Genomic DNA, 16,894 nt, shown 5'->3' with positions numbered 1-16,894 from the left:
TTAAAGGTACAAAAGAGCTTCATTTGATATTTTTTTGGATAAGTCTGCTCACACACAGATGTAGTCTTAGCATGAGCCATAGTGCCATCCATTGGTGACAATGGGTATTGCATTGGTGACAAAAGATATTCATTGACTTCTCGCTACACAGTCAGGTTTTAGCTTCAGATGCTATAGCTGGTGAGTGAATGAATGAATGAATGAATGAATGAATAAATTAGATGTGTTGTGACAACTTTTATTTATTAATCGCTTGAATAACATTTTAGTGGCAAGAATAGTTGATCAATACACCATCTAGTCAGTTATCTATTAGCAAAATCTCCACATTTGTAATTAGTAAAATGTTTAAAAAAAAAATCAACAATACATGAGATAAGCTGACATACACAAAGAATAATACAAAAAGACTAATTTGAGGGCAAGCTGATGTTATGAAAATAAGCATTTTTTGAAATAATACGTGGTTACATTCTATTAAAAAGCCATGTTAAAACGAGTTGTGAGAATGGATATGTTCATTCTACATGTATGCAACAGAACAAGAGCGTGAATTCAGCATTATATTCAAACACCAATGCACCAAAATCTACTACCAATACATTTAATATGAATCTGATTCAGTTTTTAAAAGAAATATCCTTAAATCTATCAAAAAGAGAATGTAGCAGAAGAAAAAAAAACAAGTCTAATTGTACTCCTTTTTTGTGCTATGCATTAAGAGACAGAGTTGTTGCTGTAGGTGGCACTGTTGGAAGAGAAGCTGTAGCTATACGTAGAGGAATAATCTACACTCCCTCTACGAGATCCACTTCTGGAGCCAGCATGGGAACCAGGTCTGGAACCAGGGCGAGATCCTGGGTTGGAGACATTGTAAGGGCTGCTGATGCCTTTACTGGATATTGAAGAGGCCTGCAGCATCTTCATACCATTGCTTTCCTCCACCATGCAGCCATCCATCGCTTGCTTGTAGGAGATCTTAAGTTTTGTCTTGGGACAGGTCAGATTTTTCTGGTGATTGCGTGACTCCTGAAGCTTCTGTGCCCCTTGACCATCAAGCCACCCTTTGCGGATAGCCTCTTCAATGGTAATGCGACGTCCACTGCCAGGCTCAATCAGACCTCCTGTCAGATACTGAAACTCTATAAATCTCTGACCTGCCTCATAAGGCAGCCATGTCTCCTTTACTGCTTCTGCTGCAGACATTTTTCTTTTAGTCTTCACATCCTCAAAACCAACATATGCTTTCTGAGCAGGTTTCAGCTTAGTAGCCATGCTTTCATCAATGATGCTTTGGCGGACCGCGTCCTGCAACGACAATCTCTCACCAGTGGCAGGGTTGATAATACCACCTGTGCATGCCTGTGCCTCAAGCAACCTTTGTGCTGTAATGGTGTCAACAATACCTCTTCGGTGGCCTTCAGGAATAGTGATCTTCTCCAGTGTCTCTGTATCAAATATGGCTGCCACAGGGCTATGGTCATCGAACATCTCAGGGGGTGAGACAGTGATAGAAATACTGTTGAGGCGTTTACGGACAGTAGGAGAGGATGGTGCGGCCTGCGTGGGACTGCTGCAGGTGACCATGTCATCAACACTGCTGGCTGAGATTGTCAACTCAGAGCTGCTATTTTTGCTGATAATTTGGTCAGCAAATTGGGTCAAGGTTAGTGTTCCAGCACGATATTGATCCAAACTCTTCTGTTCAATGGTTCCACGCGCAAGACAGTCTTGGATGTCATACTGAGTTCCTGTTTTCCGATCCACTATCACCAAACGTGCAGAGCCATCTGACCCTTTGATAGTTATTTCCTCCCACTCACATTCCTGTTCTGACAAGTCCAGGAAAGTGTCATAATCAATCAGCTCTCGGTGATAGGCCTCTCTCACTGACATCTCCAGCCCAGTGTCTGGGTCAACGATTACAACCCGCCTTTTACGGAGGACATTGGTACGACTTTCCTGTGACTTCTGGACCTTGTTCTTGTCTTTGAGTGGAAGGAGTATCAGGCCTGTTTTGGAATCTGTGATGCACCTGTCCTTCAGCTGGAGATATGTCAGGTTTTCCTTTGTATTAGGATCAAAAAACCCTTTTGTGTCATCTCCCTCATAAGTTAGGATCTCATTCATCTCCTCATCAAAATACCCCCTTTTGTAAGCAACATCAACATCAATGCGATGGCTCTCTTTGGGGTCAATAATCCCACCACTGGCAATTTGTGCCTCAAGCAGACGGATTCCATGACCTTTCTCAATTAGATCTTTCTCAATAGCCTGGAAGAGGGAGATGATCTTTCCTGTGGCTGGGTCTTTGTATCCAGTTACTGCCTTCTCTGCAGACAACAGCTTATTCTTGAACTCTTTCCCTATCAGGGCTCTCTTTGAGGCTTCCTCCACCGTCAAGAAAACATTGTTGACTGGATCAACAATGAAACCAGAAGCAGCTTGTGCCTCAAGAAGCTCCAGAGTGGTTCCTCTCATCATTAGACCTTCCTTCATTGCTTGATAAAAAGGCATGATTCGGTCCTTGGCCTCATCATAAATACCTGCAATACAGGTAGAGCCATACAGATATGTCTTCAGCTTGTCTTCAATGTCTTTGCTGGTGAGCTTGCCCTGGTTGAGCTTGTCAATGTCTGTTTTATCAAGAAGTTCAGCATTTACAAGGTCTGTAATAGAGACTTCACCACGGAGACCCTTTACTGTCATGGGCTTTTCTGGACCACGGAGCAAAAGCAAGCCATTAACAGGTTCCACTGTACATTTCTTCCTAAGGTCATTATAACTTATCTTCTCTCCTGTTGCAGGATCAAGGTAGCAGGTGGGTTTCTTGTTCAAAGCCCTGTAGAGCTCCTCATCAATAAGATTGCGATCCAAGGCCAGATCTTTTGGAAGGAACACACTCAGAACAGGATCCAATATGCCTCCAACAGAATCTTGTGCCTGAAGCAAGCGGATGGCCGTGTCTTTATTAATGTGACCTTGTTTGCAAGCCTGACCTACAGACAACACTTTCCCAGAGTATGGGTCTTTAAAGCCTGTGCTTGCTGCTTCAGCTGTCACTAGGACATCTCTGTCTTCTGAATCCACAATTCCTCTGGAACAGGCAGTATCGACAGGCATCTTTTCATTAAATGCGGGATCCACTATGTAGCCTGTTGCTGCTTGAGCCTCCAGAAGCAAGAGGGCACTCTCTGGGCTGAGGAGTTTCTTGTTTTTGGCTTCAGTGAATGGCATTTTCCCTTGAGCACCTGTTATCATGCCAGCAATAATGCCAGTACCCTTTAAATTTAGCTGGATGTCTACAGCTACCTCATCCACTGACTTTTGTCCCTTTAGGAGCTGTTCCAGAGTGGCTTTACTGATAACGCCACAGTCGCAAAGCTGGTGGGCTGTGACTTTTCTTCGCACAGCATCGAAAACCAACTTGGATGGATCAATTGTCGGGACCTTCTCATCTGTCTGTGTCTGTCTGTTCAGAGTGCTAGGCCTCTGTTGCAGTCTCTGTATCTCCCTCAGCAGTGCATCTCTCTTGAGAGCCAGTTCTGATGCCTCCTTTTCAGAGATCAGCAGTCGGCTCTTGTACCGCTCCTCAATGGTCTTCAGCTCCCTCATGAGCCTCTCAATCTCACTCTTGAGGGAGAGTCTCTCACGATTACTCTTTTCTCTTTCTGATTCACATTGTTTTATCAGGCTTTCTCTCAGCTCATATTGGCTCTTCATAGAGTTGAAATCCTTGAGGAGGGAATTCTTTTCATCCAGCAGCCGCTGTTTGTTACGGACCTCTGTTTCAAGTGTGAGCTTGATGCGTTTGAGCTCATCTTCTGTGCGCTGGTGACGATTCTTGTCCTGCTCCAGCAGTTTAAGTCTAGATAGCAAACTGTCCTTTTCCAGCAGAAGTTCACTATATTTGCTTTGGGATTCGTGCACACTGATGGATGTCTATGAAGAGATAAAAAAAAGACAATGTTATGTCAATGCAAAATGTTTTTCCAGAAGCAAAAAGCCACAAGAACAATTCATGAATTAATACATCCACATTAGTCATGAAAGTTATTAGCAGCATGTAGTACTGTATAACATAAACTGTAATTACTTTCTCTCTCTGCTGTCTTATACATATGCACAGATGTGTGCATACATTTTAAACATGTGTTAGTATGCAGCATTTCATTGCGATTCTTCTTCTTAGTATTAATATCATGCTACTATTACTTATTAATATTATTATTACATTATTACGAAGTAAAAGGGTGAACATGCATATTCAAGCAAAAGTGTGTTTGCAAGTAAGTGAATTTCAGGTCACTAGTAAAGCAGGATTAATTTAATATCAGCCGCAAAAGCCTACAACCATTAATGCAAATGAGGAAAAATGATTAGATGAATTGTGAATTATAAAGAGATGATCCTTCAGTGCAATCAAAAATACCTCAATAGATTGCTTTTGGATTTTTTCTATTTCCAATTTAAGCTTTTCTCTCTCCTTGGTCAGGTCATTGATGAGAGCCTGGAGCTCCGCTGTCCTCTTGGTGCTACTCTGAAGTTGGACATGCAAGGCTGAGATCTGTGTGGCACTCTCTCCATCAATGGTGTCTTTGGAAAACTTCAGCTCGTCTCTCTCTTGTTTCACTGTCCTCAGCTCCTCTTCCAACCTCAGCCTCTCCTTTGTCAGGTTCTGTGTCAGAGTCTTTAGCTTTTCAATCTCTGACGTGTATTCGTTAAGCTGGCGACTCTTCTCCTCAATGGTCTTATAAAGGCTTTCATTTCGTAGGTTAAGCTCGTGAATTTTCGCCTGTTCCTGCATGAGCTTCTGTTTCAGTGTCTTCAGTTCAACTGTTACAGTTGCCAGTTCCTCCTTAGTGACCCTATGTTCCCTCAGACTCTTGTCCAGAGCCTCCTGGAGCGCTCTCAGGTCCTTTTCGTACTTTCCTTTACTGTTGGAAACCTCCAGCTGCACTGATTTCAGTGTGTTAATTGTGGTGGTGTGCTCTCTGCAGGTATGGGTTATCCTTTCCAACTCAGCTTCCATTCTCTTTCTACGTGTGAACTCCTCCTGAGTTGCTTTCTTCTGCTTCTCTAACTCAGCCTCCATCCCATCCAGAGAGGACTGGAGTTCTCTGATACGGCTCTGCAGTCTGGCAGTACTCTGCTCAGCTTTTGTTTTCTCACTGGTTTGCTTCTCCAGCTCCACTCGGGTGATGCGGATCTCTTGCTCGGACATTTTAAGCTTGTTAATTGCCTCCAGATAAGAAGCATTCTTTGCCTTCAAATCTGCCTCAACCTGTTTCAGGTGATTGATTTCTAATTCCAGTGTCCTCCTCTTCTTCCCCTCCTCATCCAGGTTAAAGGTCAGCACACTGATCTGCCTGGACTTTTCCTGATTGCTTTTGGTGACTTCTTTTATTTTGAGCTCATCGTCTTCTCTCTGTTGCACAAGGGTTCTCAGCTGCACCTCCAGCTCACTGCGGATCCTTGTCTCTTTTGTCACGGAGGCCCTCTGCTGGCTTGCCTCCTGCTCTGCTCTGCCTTTTTGATCTTCTGTGTGAGCAATGGACAGTCTCAGTCTCCTCAGCTCCTCCTCTAAATCTCTCTTGTCAATTGTGAGTCTGTCAATTTGCAGTCTTAGCTCTGCTGCATTTTCTTCTTTCTGCTGCGAGGCTTTCTGGATCGTGGTCTTGGTAACGTGGATTTCTGTCTCATATGTCTGCTTAAGTTGTTTAATTTCTTGGGTGCACTGTGTTCTTACCTTTGAACTTTCTGATTCAGCATTTCGTCGACGTGCTGCCTCCTCATCTAGCAGCATCTTCATCCTCTCTAGTTCACGTTCCTTGTCCTTCACGCTTTTTTCTAAGTCAATCTTGGTCCAGTTGAGCTCCTCCAGTTCCTTCTGTCTGCGGCGGACAGCCGCCTCAAACTCCTCTTGCTGGCTGGTGTAGCGCTCCTCTGCCAGCCTCTTTTTGCTCTTTTCCTCATCCAGTTGGTATTTAATACGGGTCAGCTGGTCCTTTAGATCTTGGAGCTGGCTGTGTGAACCGTCCAGGCTTTCTTTGGTAGAACTAGCACTCACTGATATTATTCTCTTCTCTTCCAATATACGAAAGTGCTCTTCTTTTGACCGTTCAAGCTCCAGCTTGTAGCGAGCTAAATCATCTTCCAGAGACTTGTTTTTCTGATTAGAATCCTGACAGTCGCCCTTCAGACGCCTCAGTTCCTCCTCCAGCATCTCAATCCTGGTGTTTCTCAACTACGGACAGCAACAGAAAAAATACCAAGTTTCAACAAGTTTCATATCGTAGAACAAACACTTCATTGAACTTCTGCCTTTGTTTGCACAACAATCAAACACATCACATACTTACCTTTATGTCTTCCATGTTCTTCCGCAATTCTCCTAAGAATTTGTAGTAGTCACTAGAGCGGGTAAGTAGCTCTATGTAGTGGGATTGGAGGTCAGCAGCCTGTGGATGAATAAAAGTTGATAAGCGATTTTTAAAAGTACACATAAAATTGATGTAGTACAAGTAAGAAGACTAAATGTGTAAAACATAGAGTCTCTTACCTCTTGTCTCACGACAGAGGCAGGGGACTGTATCATTGTCCTCTTGATGGGAATATTACGCAGAGTTTCCAGGCCTGAGCTGTAGGAAGCCAGCTGAATCTCATAGTCCTGAAATTCAAATTCAAAAAACGTTAGACTTCACCCGTTTGTACTATTAATAATGAAGTATCAGCTTGGCAGTGTATGTGCAAAATATTTGAAGCTGAAATATAACTGCATGCAAATCAACTACTCACCTTAATAGACGTAGCACAGGTGTCTGCATTTTTATTAACATCTTCTACTTTGTCCTTCTTTCCTTTAATTTCAGTGTGAAGTGCCTGTGGGACAAAAAAAGGGGCATTAAATTCACTGATTAATGGTTCTTCATGTAGACATCCAGCTGACACTTTTGAAACACATTCCACGTGTGCCCCTGTATAATGTATACACGACAACAACAGTGCTCACTGCTGTAAGCATCTCTATTCTAGTCAAAACGGTGTAAATAAGGAAGAGGCGTGCCTTCTGTTGATTGATGTGGTCCATTAGGATCTGCATGTCACTGAGCTTAACCGTCTGAAGCGTGTCCTGACGCTTCCTGGCATTGTCTATCCACTGCTCCAGGGAAGTGCGGTCCTGCTGATAATGTTTCAGCTGATTCTCGTGCTTCTCCAGGTCCCACATTCTGAGGAGGGAAGTGGGGGGGGAAGTAGGAAACAAAAGGAAAGTTTTCATGTTTTTGCCAACTTTGACAAACATAGGACATGGGGAAAGAAAGTATTTGGGGGTGCTGAAGAAATGTGTGCATGCACACACTATTCTACTATACCTGTTATCAATCTGGCCTTGGATGCGGCGCCAGCGGTCAGACATCTGACCAACCAGGTCAGAGTACTTGGACAATTCCACGTCACATTTGTAGAAGGATCCAGAGATTTGATCATTCCAGTGCACTGCTTTACCCAGGTTTGACTCCATAGACGTAAGCAGGTCCCTTTTTTGCTCCAGATCACTTTTCATTTGCTTCAAAAGAGCATTAGAGGAAATAAATATTTTTAATTACACATTAAAAGTGAATTTAATTAGGAGGGACAGCTAATTCATTACGAATATTGTTGTTCTACATTAAGTCTAAATCAAAGACATTAACTGGTGTCAAACCTTGAGTGTGCTGCGATAGTTTTCCACCTCTCGAAGGTCCAGGGAGGTGGTCTCCTTCTCTACAAGCCGAGCTTCATGGACTTGAATGATATCCTCAGCCTGGAGAAGGCTCTGGAGCAAGGCCTTTAGAGCATTCAGCCTGTTGTGAGGCACATTGTCATTCAAGAAAAATGCAGCTGCAGCTTCAGGACCCAGTTCATTATTCTGTGAAATATTAACTCAAACATGGATGGAATAAACAAAAACCTGGTGAAATCAGAGTAAAAGAACTGTACCTATGAAGGTAGGCTGAGTAAAGACCCTGCAACATTCCTATTTTCTGGTTGATGATTTCTTGTTCAGACCGGAGGAACTTGGCTTGCTCAGAATCAGCAGATAGCCCTTCCAGCTGCTTAGTGATCCTTTCCCTGATACGCAGGTACTCGTCATGAATTGAGTCCAAATCCTGGTGCACCATCTGGAAATCAAGAAGTGATTTGAAATGAGTTTGCAAGTTTGCTTGTTCATGCATGCGGTGATTTTGTGTTCTTACAATAATACTTTTCCGTTCAATTTATTCAATTTAACTTTTTAATTAGATAAAAAAAGTGAAGGGATGTGATTACATACTTGCAGATTCTGGATGTGCACTGAGCACTCATGCACACTGTTTTCACCCAGGGGAATATGGAGATGACTGGTGAGACCGGATTCGGCCAGCTCCAACCTACGTCGAATTTCTTGCAGACTACTAAGCAGGACCAGGCTCATTTTGGGGACCTTGGGTGGTGGAGTGGTTTTTTCGGGTACAACCTTCGTATCCACTATGTTTTCCTCCACTATAGTGTTTGCTGGAAAACAGTGCATACGTCAATTTGAAGTGGATAAAATGCACTTACAGGTTTATAGAACTACCAAGTGAGGGATTGGTGAGAGACATTTTACACTCACTGTTAGAACGCAGCTGGATAACAAGTGTATCGTAGTGGTTGTAGGCGTTATCGAAGTGGCCCTGGATGTTTTTCTTATCGTCATCCCCAAACAATTCTGACGTTTGGCTGGTCCGCAGGAACTCTTGATAGTGAGTCTCCAGTCTTTTGATGATATTGCGGTACTCATCAGGATGCATCTTGGACAGCTGTCAAGTTGGTGGAGATGGAAAGTGAGCGAACGACATACAAATTAAACTGGGTCCAATTTACATTTATATGCTACAAAAACAATAAATCCTTTAAGAAAGTTTTCCTGATAGCTTACCACGCTGACGGTGAGAGAGTTGATGTAATTGATGTCTTTGAGGCAATACTGCCATGAAATAAGACTCTTGATATTGATGTAGAGCTGATTCCAGATGCCCATGATGGCTTCATAATACTGCTCATTCCTAGGGAAGAACAAGCCATGACGTCACCGTAAAGCAAATTACAAAACAAATCCACAACCTGAACTACAAAATATGGAACCATTGATCTATATGTGTTATAAATAACACAGTATGTACAGTGATACCTAAAGACAGTGACTCCCAGTATCAACTGGATAATCTCGACAAACCCTAGATCATAGTGGCAAAATTGAGGCTGATTTTTTGTAGTTTCCTGCAAATGATAATTCCTCACATTTATCATTCATTCAGTTCATTTATTTATCTCTTACTTGTTGGCAAGTCCGATGCTGAGTGGGTTTGGTGGAGGTATGAGCAGACACACAGACGGAATTAACATGTCCAGGCCTCCGGGTCCAGTCACAAGCCACTTGCTGCGCTGGGAGTTGTCCTTCAGGATGCCTTCGTTTCCTTTAAAAATCCCAATCTGTAGCGGGAAACAGGACATTAACACACTGAGCTGCGGTTGTTGTGTGTCACTGTCTGGATCTAGTGTGTGGGTGTATATAAATATGCAATTGAATTTGTGTGAATGTGGGTAGTACTGTATGTGCATCCCACCTGGTCCTGTTTGAAATCACATAAAGCCTGGATGATGATGGGGCTGCTGCTCTTCTCCTCAGGGTTGCGAGGTTTCAGGCGGACAATCGTCTTGGACTTGCTGACCAGACTCTGGACCTGCCTCTTGTTTTCAATGATTCTCTCTCTCTCTCTCTGTGAACACGCAAGAGTATGTGTTGTTAACTGGGTCACTGAGAAAGTCCCGCACGCTGCAGCTCGATTGAGAAGCATTATAAAACTGGACTAACCTGATGAACAGGCATGCATATTTACACCCAGGTCAAACAACAGATTACATTTTCTGACAGTGTTTCCTGGTTTTGTCCTGCAGCAGGTTTTCTTGCGAGTGAGAAACCATCTTGTCATGCTTAGAGCTATTTGCACATGTGAAATCTGATCAGCATTCTCCGAGGGAGCAATAGCCGACAGCTATGTGTGTGTCTGAGACGACAGTGAGATAACTCATTGACAAAATGACGGCGGCTTCTCAAGAGGTTAGTGAATGCACTGATGGTTTCTCTCAATGGAAACGTTGTTTAGCTTGACAGTTGGTTCAACCAATCACTTACAAAATATCTGTGGTTACTATGTTAGTTTTTTTTGCAGAGGATTCTGTGTAACAAACCGTCTGGTTCATCAGGTCATCACTACTACATATAATTACGTATTTCCCTGGACTTAGGAGGGTATATTTTTACCTCCAGGTTTTTCAGGAGATCAGTGAGGTTTTCCAGTGGGGTGTTCTTATCACAGGGGAACTTGGTACGGATGGTCTCGTGCTGCTTCTGCAGTTTTGCGTAGGTGTCGTTGGCCTCCTTGAAAAACTTGAAGTAGGCAGCAAAAAGCTTTGATTAGGGCTCATAGAAATACATAGAAACCAGACTCGTGAGCAAAAAGAGACGGGCTGCAAACTTACTTGGCTGTAAGCGGCATTCTCCTTCAAATGAACTTGGATACACTTGGTGATCTGAAGAAGCCAGCTCCACTGAGTCTGCAGGGTATCCATGTAGGCCTAAAGGAACACATCGTCATGAGTAAAAAAAACAAAGAAAACTGAGTAATTTACTATTTGAAAGTAAATTTAAAAAGACAACTCACTTCAATTTTATCTCCGGCAGGATGGTTGTTGTTCAGAAGTCCATCGGCTTTCACCTTCAGCTTGTTTAGCTCCTTCTCCTTCTCCTCAAGGTCACTCATCATCCTCTGTCAGAGTAACAGAAAGTAAGGATCACAAAGAACCACAATAAGGCGACATACAGTATGCAACCGATCCTTTAATGATAATGTAGTAAAGTGGATTTAGTCGGTGCTTACCGAGTAGCTCTCCTGCTTCTTGGGGATGTAGTTGTCGATGTTTTTGTCTCCCCAGTCAAACACGAGCTCCTCCTCCTCTCGCTCATTCACCCACATGATGGCTCGAGAGATCTCCTCGATGATGTTCTGAAGCTCACGCAGCTGAGAGAAGCGGCTGTGGGACATTTTCTGAAAGAGACGCGAGGAAAAATGTTACCGTGACATCATTTTTAACAAACCAATGCACTTTTTTGTAGAAGATTGTACCTGCAAGCTTTCCCATTCTTGTTCCAGGATGGAGAGGTTGTACTTGTCACCCCTCTAAAAGACATATTTTAAATACAATAATTAAAAATCCTACACATAGATGACCATTGTCCATACAAACAAGAAAGGGAATGACCACTTACCAGTTCTTCTCTGGCACGGTCTACTTCATGGCTCCTTTGAATGGAACTGTGAGTTTTGTTGTGGCTTAGGATTTGCTTCTCAATGGTGGCCGAGTCATCTCCCCATGACGCTGTCTCAATCATACGCTACAAGATGCAGAATGACAGTCTTTGAACTACCCTTTGAAGTCAAATAAATTCTACACACAAGTACTACGGCAAAATCTACCCTGAAATACAGAGAAATAATACATTTCAAGGAATGTTCCTTTAAGAAAGTTCGACCAAGTGAGACAATATGTCACTTATTCACTTTCTTAGTATCAACTTGATGAAAGATCATGTTTTCTGACCTTATTAAGTTATTTCCCTAAATCATTTTTTCCTTTTTTGCATTCATTTGGTCCTTGAAAAAAACAATACCATCCATTTACAGACTGTAAAAATAAAAATATAAAAAAAAATCATCAGCAGCATTTTAGCCGTCATGTTATGGGCTGTTTTTTTCTATTTCTTCGTTATGGGAGAAGAATATTTGTAAGTTGGAGAATTAACTTTTTGAAAGAGCTTACAATTGTGCACAAATGTGTTGTTAACAGCTTCAATTGTTTAAAAGGTCTAAAATGACTGTATCGGACTGATAGATACTCAAGTTTTTGATATCACTGTAGTTATCGGACACAAAAATGTTGTATCGTGCCAACTTTAGTATTAACCCAGTGGCAGTACTGATAAGATAACATAGTCCTTTATTTGTCCCGTAGTGGGGAAATTTACATTGTTACAGCAGCAAAGACGGTAAAGATCTTCTTCTTCTTTTCCTTTCGGCTGCTCCCTTCATGGGTCGCCATAGCGAATCGACCTCCTCCATCTAACCCTGTTCTTTGTATCCCTCTCTCTCACACCAACTAACTTCATGTCCTCTTTCAGTACATCCATAAACCTTCTCTTTTTGGTCTTCCTCTAGACCTCCTGCCTCCTGCCTGGCAAAGTCAGTAAAGATAAAGATAATAAATACTAATGAATTACAATATAACAGATATTAACACTTAAAAATGAGTTAAAATAGAATGTAGACCATACACTATAGACAGTTTGCAGAATATACACAGTATAAATATGTATAAGTATGTATAAGTATATTGCACTTGGAAGGGAGGAATGAGGAGCCTGGTTATGTGTGGTCTACTGAGAGCTGTGTTTGTTGTACAGTCGAACAGCTGCAATATAATATAATTATAATAGAATATTATCATAATAGGGCTCTTTGCTATTTTTCTCCATTAATCTATTAATGAGGGTGAAGTGTCCTCCCTGCCCCTTATTCCTTTAATTGGTGTTTTTTCCACCTTTGCCCTCTAGGTGTCAGCATATGATAGCTAAGTCTGTTGTTAGGCAGGAAACTATTCCAACAATTCTCTCTTGATCTGCAGGCCTCAGCTTTGATAAGAGCTCTGCCAGCAAATCAACTTCAGGCGTGCCCTGCTCTTAACTCTTTACTCCCTTCCTCCCTCCCTCCCTCTCTTCTCTCTCTGCACTGTTAAGGCTTTTGTCCTTTCACCACTCCCTTTTCCTCCATGGTAACCTAAACTGAAGCTCAAGACAAGGTGGCTGTAAAGAAAGCCTAAACTAAGAAGTGCATTAAAGTCTAACACTGAAAGGTTAACAAATACAATAGCGGCAGTTGTGATAGTTTTTTTTTTTTCAAAGTACAACAGAAAGTGTAGGAGACAGACGGAGAAACATGGATGGCATTATACAGAGAGGTGAGGCTGCAAGTGGTGACAGAATGACAGGGTTTCAGGGTGTGTTTTTGCAGGGTTGGGGAGGTTGAGTGTGGGCGTAGGGCGTATTCCTTAAGCTTGTTAGCAATCGACTGAACTGCTCTGCCTAACTGACTAAGAGTTTCAAATTTCACACTCCTTTACTTGTACTTTTCTTCATCGTCAAACCTCCCTCTGTCCTCCATTTCTGCCATCCCCCCCACTCGCCCTTTGTCCAATGGCAGAGCTCCGTCATCTTCTTTGTTTCAATCGGCCTGCACCTCTCTTGGCCTCTTTCCCTCACGGATCGAGTTTTGGCTGAGCGTCCAGATGGTTTCAGTTACAGGAGGTCAGAATAAGTGATAGGATAAGTGCACCCCCCCCCCGCACACACACACCCATACACGCCTCCCTTCACAAAATAAAAAAAAAAAGAAACAGTGCATACTAGTGCACCCATACTTGCAGGCACAAACATGCAGATGCAATTACTCCTACTGCTCTGACAGGTAAGTAACTGTTGGCCACAGAATCAAAGTTATACCAAGATATAAGAGTAGAGTTAAACGAATCAGAAAATAACACTGGTGCACAAAACGATCTACTATTATCGTTTAATAAAACCTCTGCATAGATTATAAGTAAATTGAGTTCTGGTTTTTGATAAGCAGTCGTATTACTACTCACTTTCATTTCAGTATTTTCAATAATTAACACGAAAAAGCAAAATATGATATATTGTATGTTTCTTTTGGCGGGTGTCCTTAAATGCCTCGTCAGTGTGAGGAACTCACCTTCTGCTGAGCAATCCAACCCATCGCATCATTGAAGACCCTGCCCCCGTCCAGAGAGCCCACACTGCCCCTGTTCCGTCTTTTGACCATGCCAACCTGCTGTTGGAGCGTAACCTGCATGTTCTGAAACTGGTCGACGCTGTGGAGTTGTGCAAAAAAGGAAATCCTTTGTGAATTATCCACAGACACTCTTGATCTCTCGGCTTCAAAGAAGTCAGGGGGGTAAATGCGGCTGAGCAAGAAGCATGTGCTGTAGTTTTTCCCTTTCTCCTCGGTATTGCTCTCTCAGTATGAGTTTTGATTCGAGTGTAAAAGTTAAATTCTGGCAACAACATACCGCCCTGTTTCTGTTTAATACCACGTTTATACCTTCATTTAACGCAGTCATAATTAATTAAATTCAACACAATCTAACTTGTTTACGCTGCATCTTCTCTCACCTTTTGAAGACATCATTCTGTATACGCATTTGCTGCATCTCTAGGCCACACATCTTGAGCTGTTCCAAGGTTTCCCCAGACATCATCAACAGCTTCTCTACGTCCGCAGTTGGGGCCCCCTATAAGGTCACATAGAAATAACACCTTTAGAGAGATTATAGAAAAGAGAGATTACCTGCTTTTCAGGCCTCATCGTGTCATTTTATTTATCCTGACACAGCATCATCGTGTTGACATGTAAACAGAGACGTGTACAACAATGCAGTCTGTTGCCTTAACGTCATTCATTTGAGTCACTTTCACTCTATAGCTTAACAAACCAATTTCGTTATTTTAATTTTTATTTCCCCTAAAAAAAAATTGTACTTACACCCTGGATCATCATCTTGGCTCTCTGCAGTAAATCATGACACTGGCTTGTCAAGTACATCGATCTCTGCTGAATGGCCTGTACACTGAAAGGAAAACATAAAACATTAGTGCTACGTTTACAAATAAACACACAGGGATTATTGTATTTGTTTGAAGAATATTGCAGGGAAAATGATTGAGCTACAGATGTTGTTGTTTATAAAAGATAATAATAATAAAATGTGTATGTGCATATGTAGGCAAGCATAAAGAGCTTTATGTTAGCATAAAATAAATACTGTTAAGACAGTTAGTAAAAATGGTTGTTTAATAAATTATTGATGTCAAATCGACAATAAAAAAAAACAGTGTTATGGACCCAGATGACCCTATTAAATGAACATGACATGGCTCTGAATTGCAGAAATCAGCTGTCTTTGTGTGGGAGATGGACATTGGTCACTTTCAGGTCACAACACAGAATGATTGACATCCTTGCACGCAGCATACAACTCCCCCATACATACACGTAAATACTGACCAAATAAATAATCCTTTGAAACACAGTTGAGAATGTAGTGAAAGAAATAGTTTGATAAAGTTCTGACACGGCCAGTGGGAGGATGGTCAAGGAGTGGGCGCACACATTTCCCCTTGATTTAAAATGGGCAACGGATGAGAAACGCCACATTAAAAATGGACTATACTTGCTGTGCTTCTATTATGAAAAAGAACTACAAAATAGCACTTTTTGGCAAATGGGTCATCACACTGTATGCCTTTGGACTGATTAAACAAGTTTTTTTATGACACACACTCAGTGTTGAGCTGTAAATCAATAACAATATGCACCGTGCTATGAATTTCTTCAACTGGAATACAACAAAAGGCCAATATACTGTATATTTTTATGTTTTTTGCATTGGCACAAAAAAGACACCCGTTGAGGTATGACAGCTATAATATGTTTTAATGTTTTACCTTATGAAAGTTTAAATTAATTAATTAATGTATTTATTTATTTATTGAATTTACTGACTTCAACTTTCAACTTTTATTATCTGATATTTATTAATGATGTCGACTGATTTGAACAGTTCTATCTGTGTGTGTGTGTGTGTGTGCGCGCGCGTGTGTAATAGCCTTGCAACACAAGTACACTTCACGGAAACTGCGTGATGACACTCAATGACAAATGAATGTAAAATCATAATTCTTCGAGGCCAAATGAATAGGACTCAAACATTTGAAGTGAGTGCATTAAGAGAAAAAAAAACACCATTGCTTTTGAATGTATATTAAATGGCTACTTTGTTGTACATTTACGTGTTTGGTTTAATGGCAACAGGTGTTCAACTAATAAAGCTCTTACCTGATTCCACCACCTGCACCTCCGCCCATGCTAATGTGGGTCTTCTGACCTCCGTGCCCCCCACCGTGCATGGAGCTCTTGGAGAAGGTGGTGTAGGTGTAGCCGCCGTCTCCGGTCTGGAATTCCGGTTGGAACCCGTTCCCACTCATGAACACCTCGTTCCGATAACTGCTCCCCATTAAATCCGGTCGCGAGTTGCTTCTGGTGCCCATGGTGGCCAGCCTCGACGTGGAGCCGGAGAGACTCATGTTTCGCTGAGTTGTTGTTGTTGTGTCGTCGTCGTCGTTGTTTGTGTGGCAGCAAAGTACCGCTGAGCTCTGCTGTCCAGACAGCGGACAGACCCTGCGTTAGTTTCCCCTCCCAGTCTCTCCTGTTGCGCAGATAATGGTGCGACTGCTGTGAATAGGCGGAAGCTCCAGGCTTAGTGTTCGGACAGAAACCACACCTTTGCTGTGTTTACGAAACATTCCTGCAACCGCTGGGCTGTGTGTGTGTGTGTGTGTGTGTAAAAGTCTGTATGTCCAGCCAATTGTGTGGAAAATAAACTTTGATAGGACTCGGCCTTGTTTTAGATTAATGTTTAATGACTTTGACATGACTCTGTAACTTATACTCTCATCTGTAATTTGCCTGTCTGTAACCCTGTCTTTGACCAGGACCAGATTTGTAAGTTTTTTTGGTTCATAAATGAACAAATGAGTAAATGAAAGGATATCAACTTAATAGAAATATGGTTTAAACTTAAAATGAGTGGCAGTGTGTATTTAACTTTGATTCTGAGTCTTCTTTCAGATGATTTATGATACATTAAGACCCTGTAATTTGTCATTTTGTCTCTCTATGTCGACCTGCCAGTGTCCTCA

The 16,894-nt window shown here is 42.0% G+C and overlaps 1 protein-coding gene across 2 annotated transcripts; it reads right to left on the bottom strand.

Annotated features, from left to right (window-relative positions):
- Nucleotides 1-222: 222 nt before the first annotated feature.
- dspa (desmoplakin a) lies at nucleotides 223-16,427 on the bottom strand. Of its 2 annotated transcripts, none has more exons than XM_058634510.1 (24): nucleotides 16,032-16,427; nucleotides 14,679-14,763; nucleotides 14,309-14,427; nucleotides 13,869-14,007; nucleotides 11,333-11,458; nucleotides 11,190-11,243; nucleotides 10,944-11,111; nucleotides 10,728-10,832; nucleotides 10,546-10,641; nucleotides 10,328-10,453; nucleotides 9,630-9,782; nucleotides 9,341-9,495; nucleotides 8,942-9,068; nucleotides 8,636-8,822; nucleotides 8,315-8,535; nucleotides 7,981-8,162; nucleotides 7,706-7,844; nucleotides 7,374-7,567; nucleotides 7,067-7,229; nucleotides 6,799-6,882; nucleotides 6,563-6,670; nucleotides 6,363-6,461; nucleotides 4,433-6,247; nucleotides 223-3,942 (listed from the first exon to the last, which is right to left on the bottom strand). In XM_058634510.1, exons 1-24 carry the CDS (start codon nucleotides 16,277-16,279, stop codon nucleotides 718-720), a joined length of 8,118 nt encoding a protein of 2,705 aa, XP_058490493.1. In that variant the 5' UTR covers nucleotides 16,280-16,427; the 3' UTR covers nucleotides 223-717. The 2 variants fall into 2 exon arrangements, with proteins under 2 accessions (XP_058490493.1, XP_058490501.1); XM_058634518.1 differs by having other exon boundaries at nucleotides 5,750-6,247.
- Nucleotides 16,428-16,894: the final 467 nt, after the last annotated feature.

Source organism: Solea solea, chromosome 1 (assembly GCF_958295425.1).
Source record: "Solea solea chromosome 1, fSolSol10.1, whole genome shotgun sequence".
In the NCBI taxonomy this organism is placed as follows: Eukaryota; Metazoa; Chordata; class Actinopteri; order Pleuronectiformes; family Soleidae; genus Solea; species Solea solea.
The sequence above is the reverse complement of the archived record's forward strand: the minus strand, read 5'-3'. Positions and strand labels throughout refer to the sequence as shown.

Excerpts from the sequence above, each read along its gene's own strand:
- dspa (XM_058634510.1), bottom strand. The coding sequence starts at position 16,279 with ATGAGTCTCTCCGGCTCCACGTCGAGGCTGGCCACCATGGGCACCAGA. Across the intron at positions 9,496-9,629 it reads GTGATTTCAAACAGGACCAG|ATTGGGATTTTTAAAGGAAA; the intron begins GTGGGATGCACA and ends TTCCCGCTACAG. Across the intron at positions 6,671-6,798 it reads CCTGTGCTACGTCTATTAAG|GACTATGAGATTCAGCTGGC; the intron begins GTGAGTAGTTGA and ends TTTGAATTTCAG.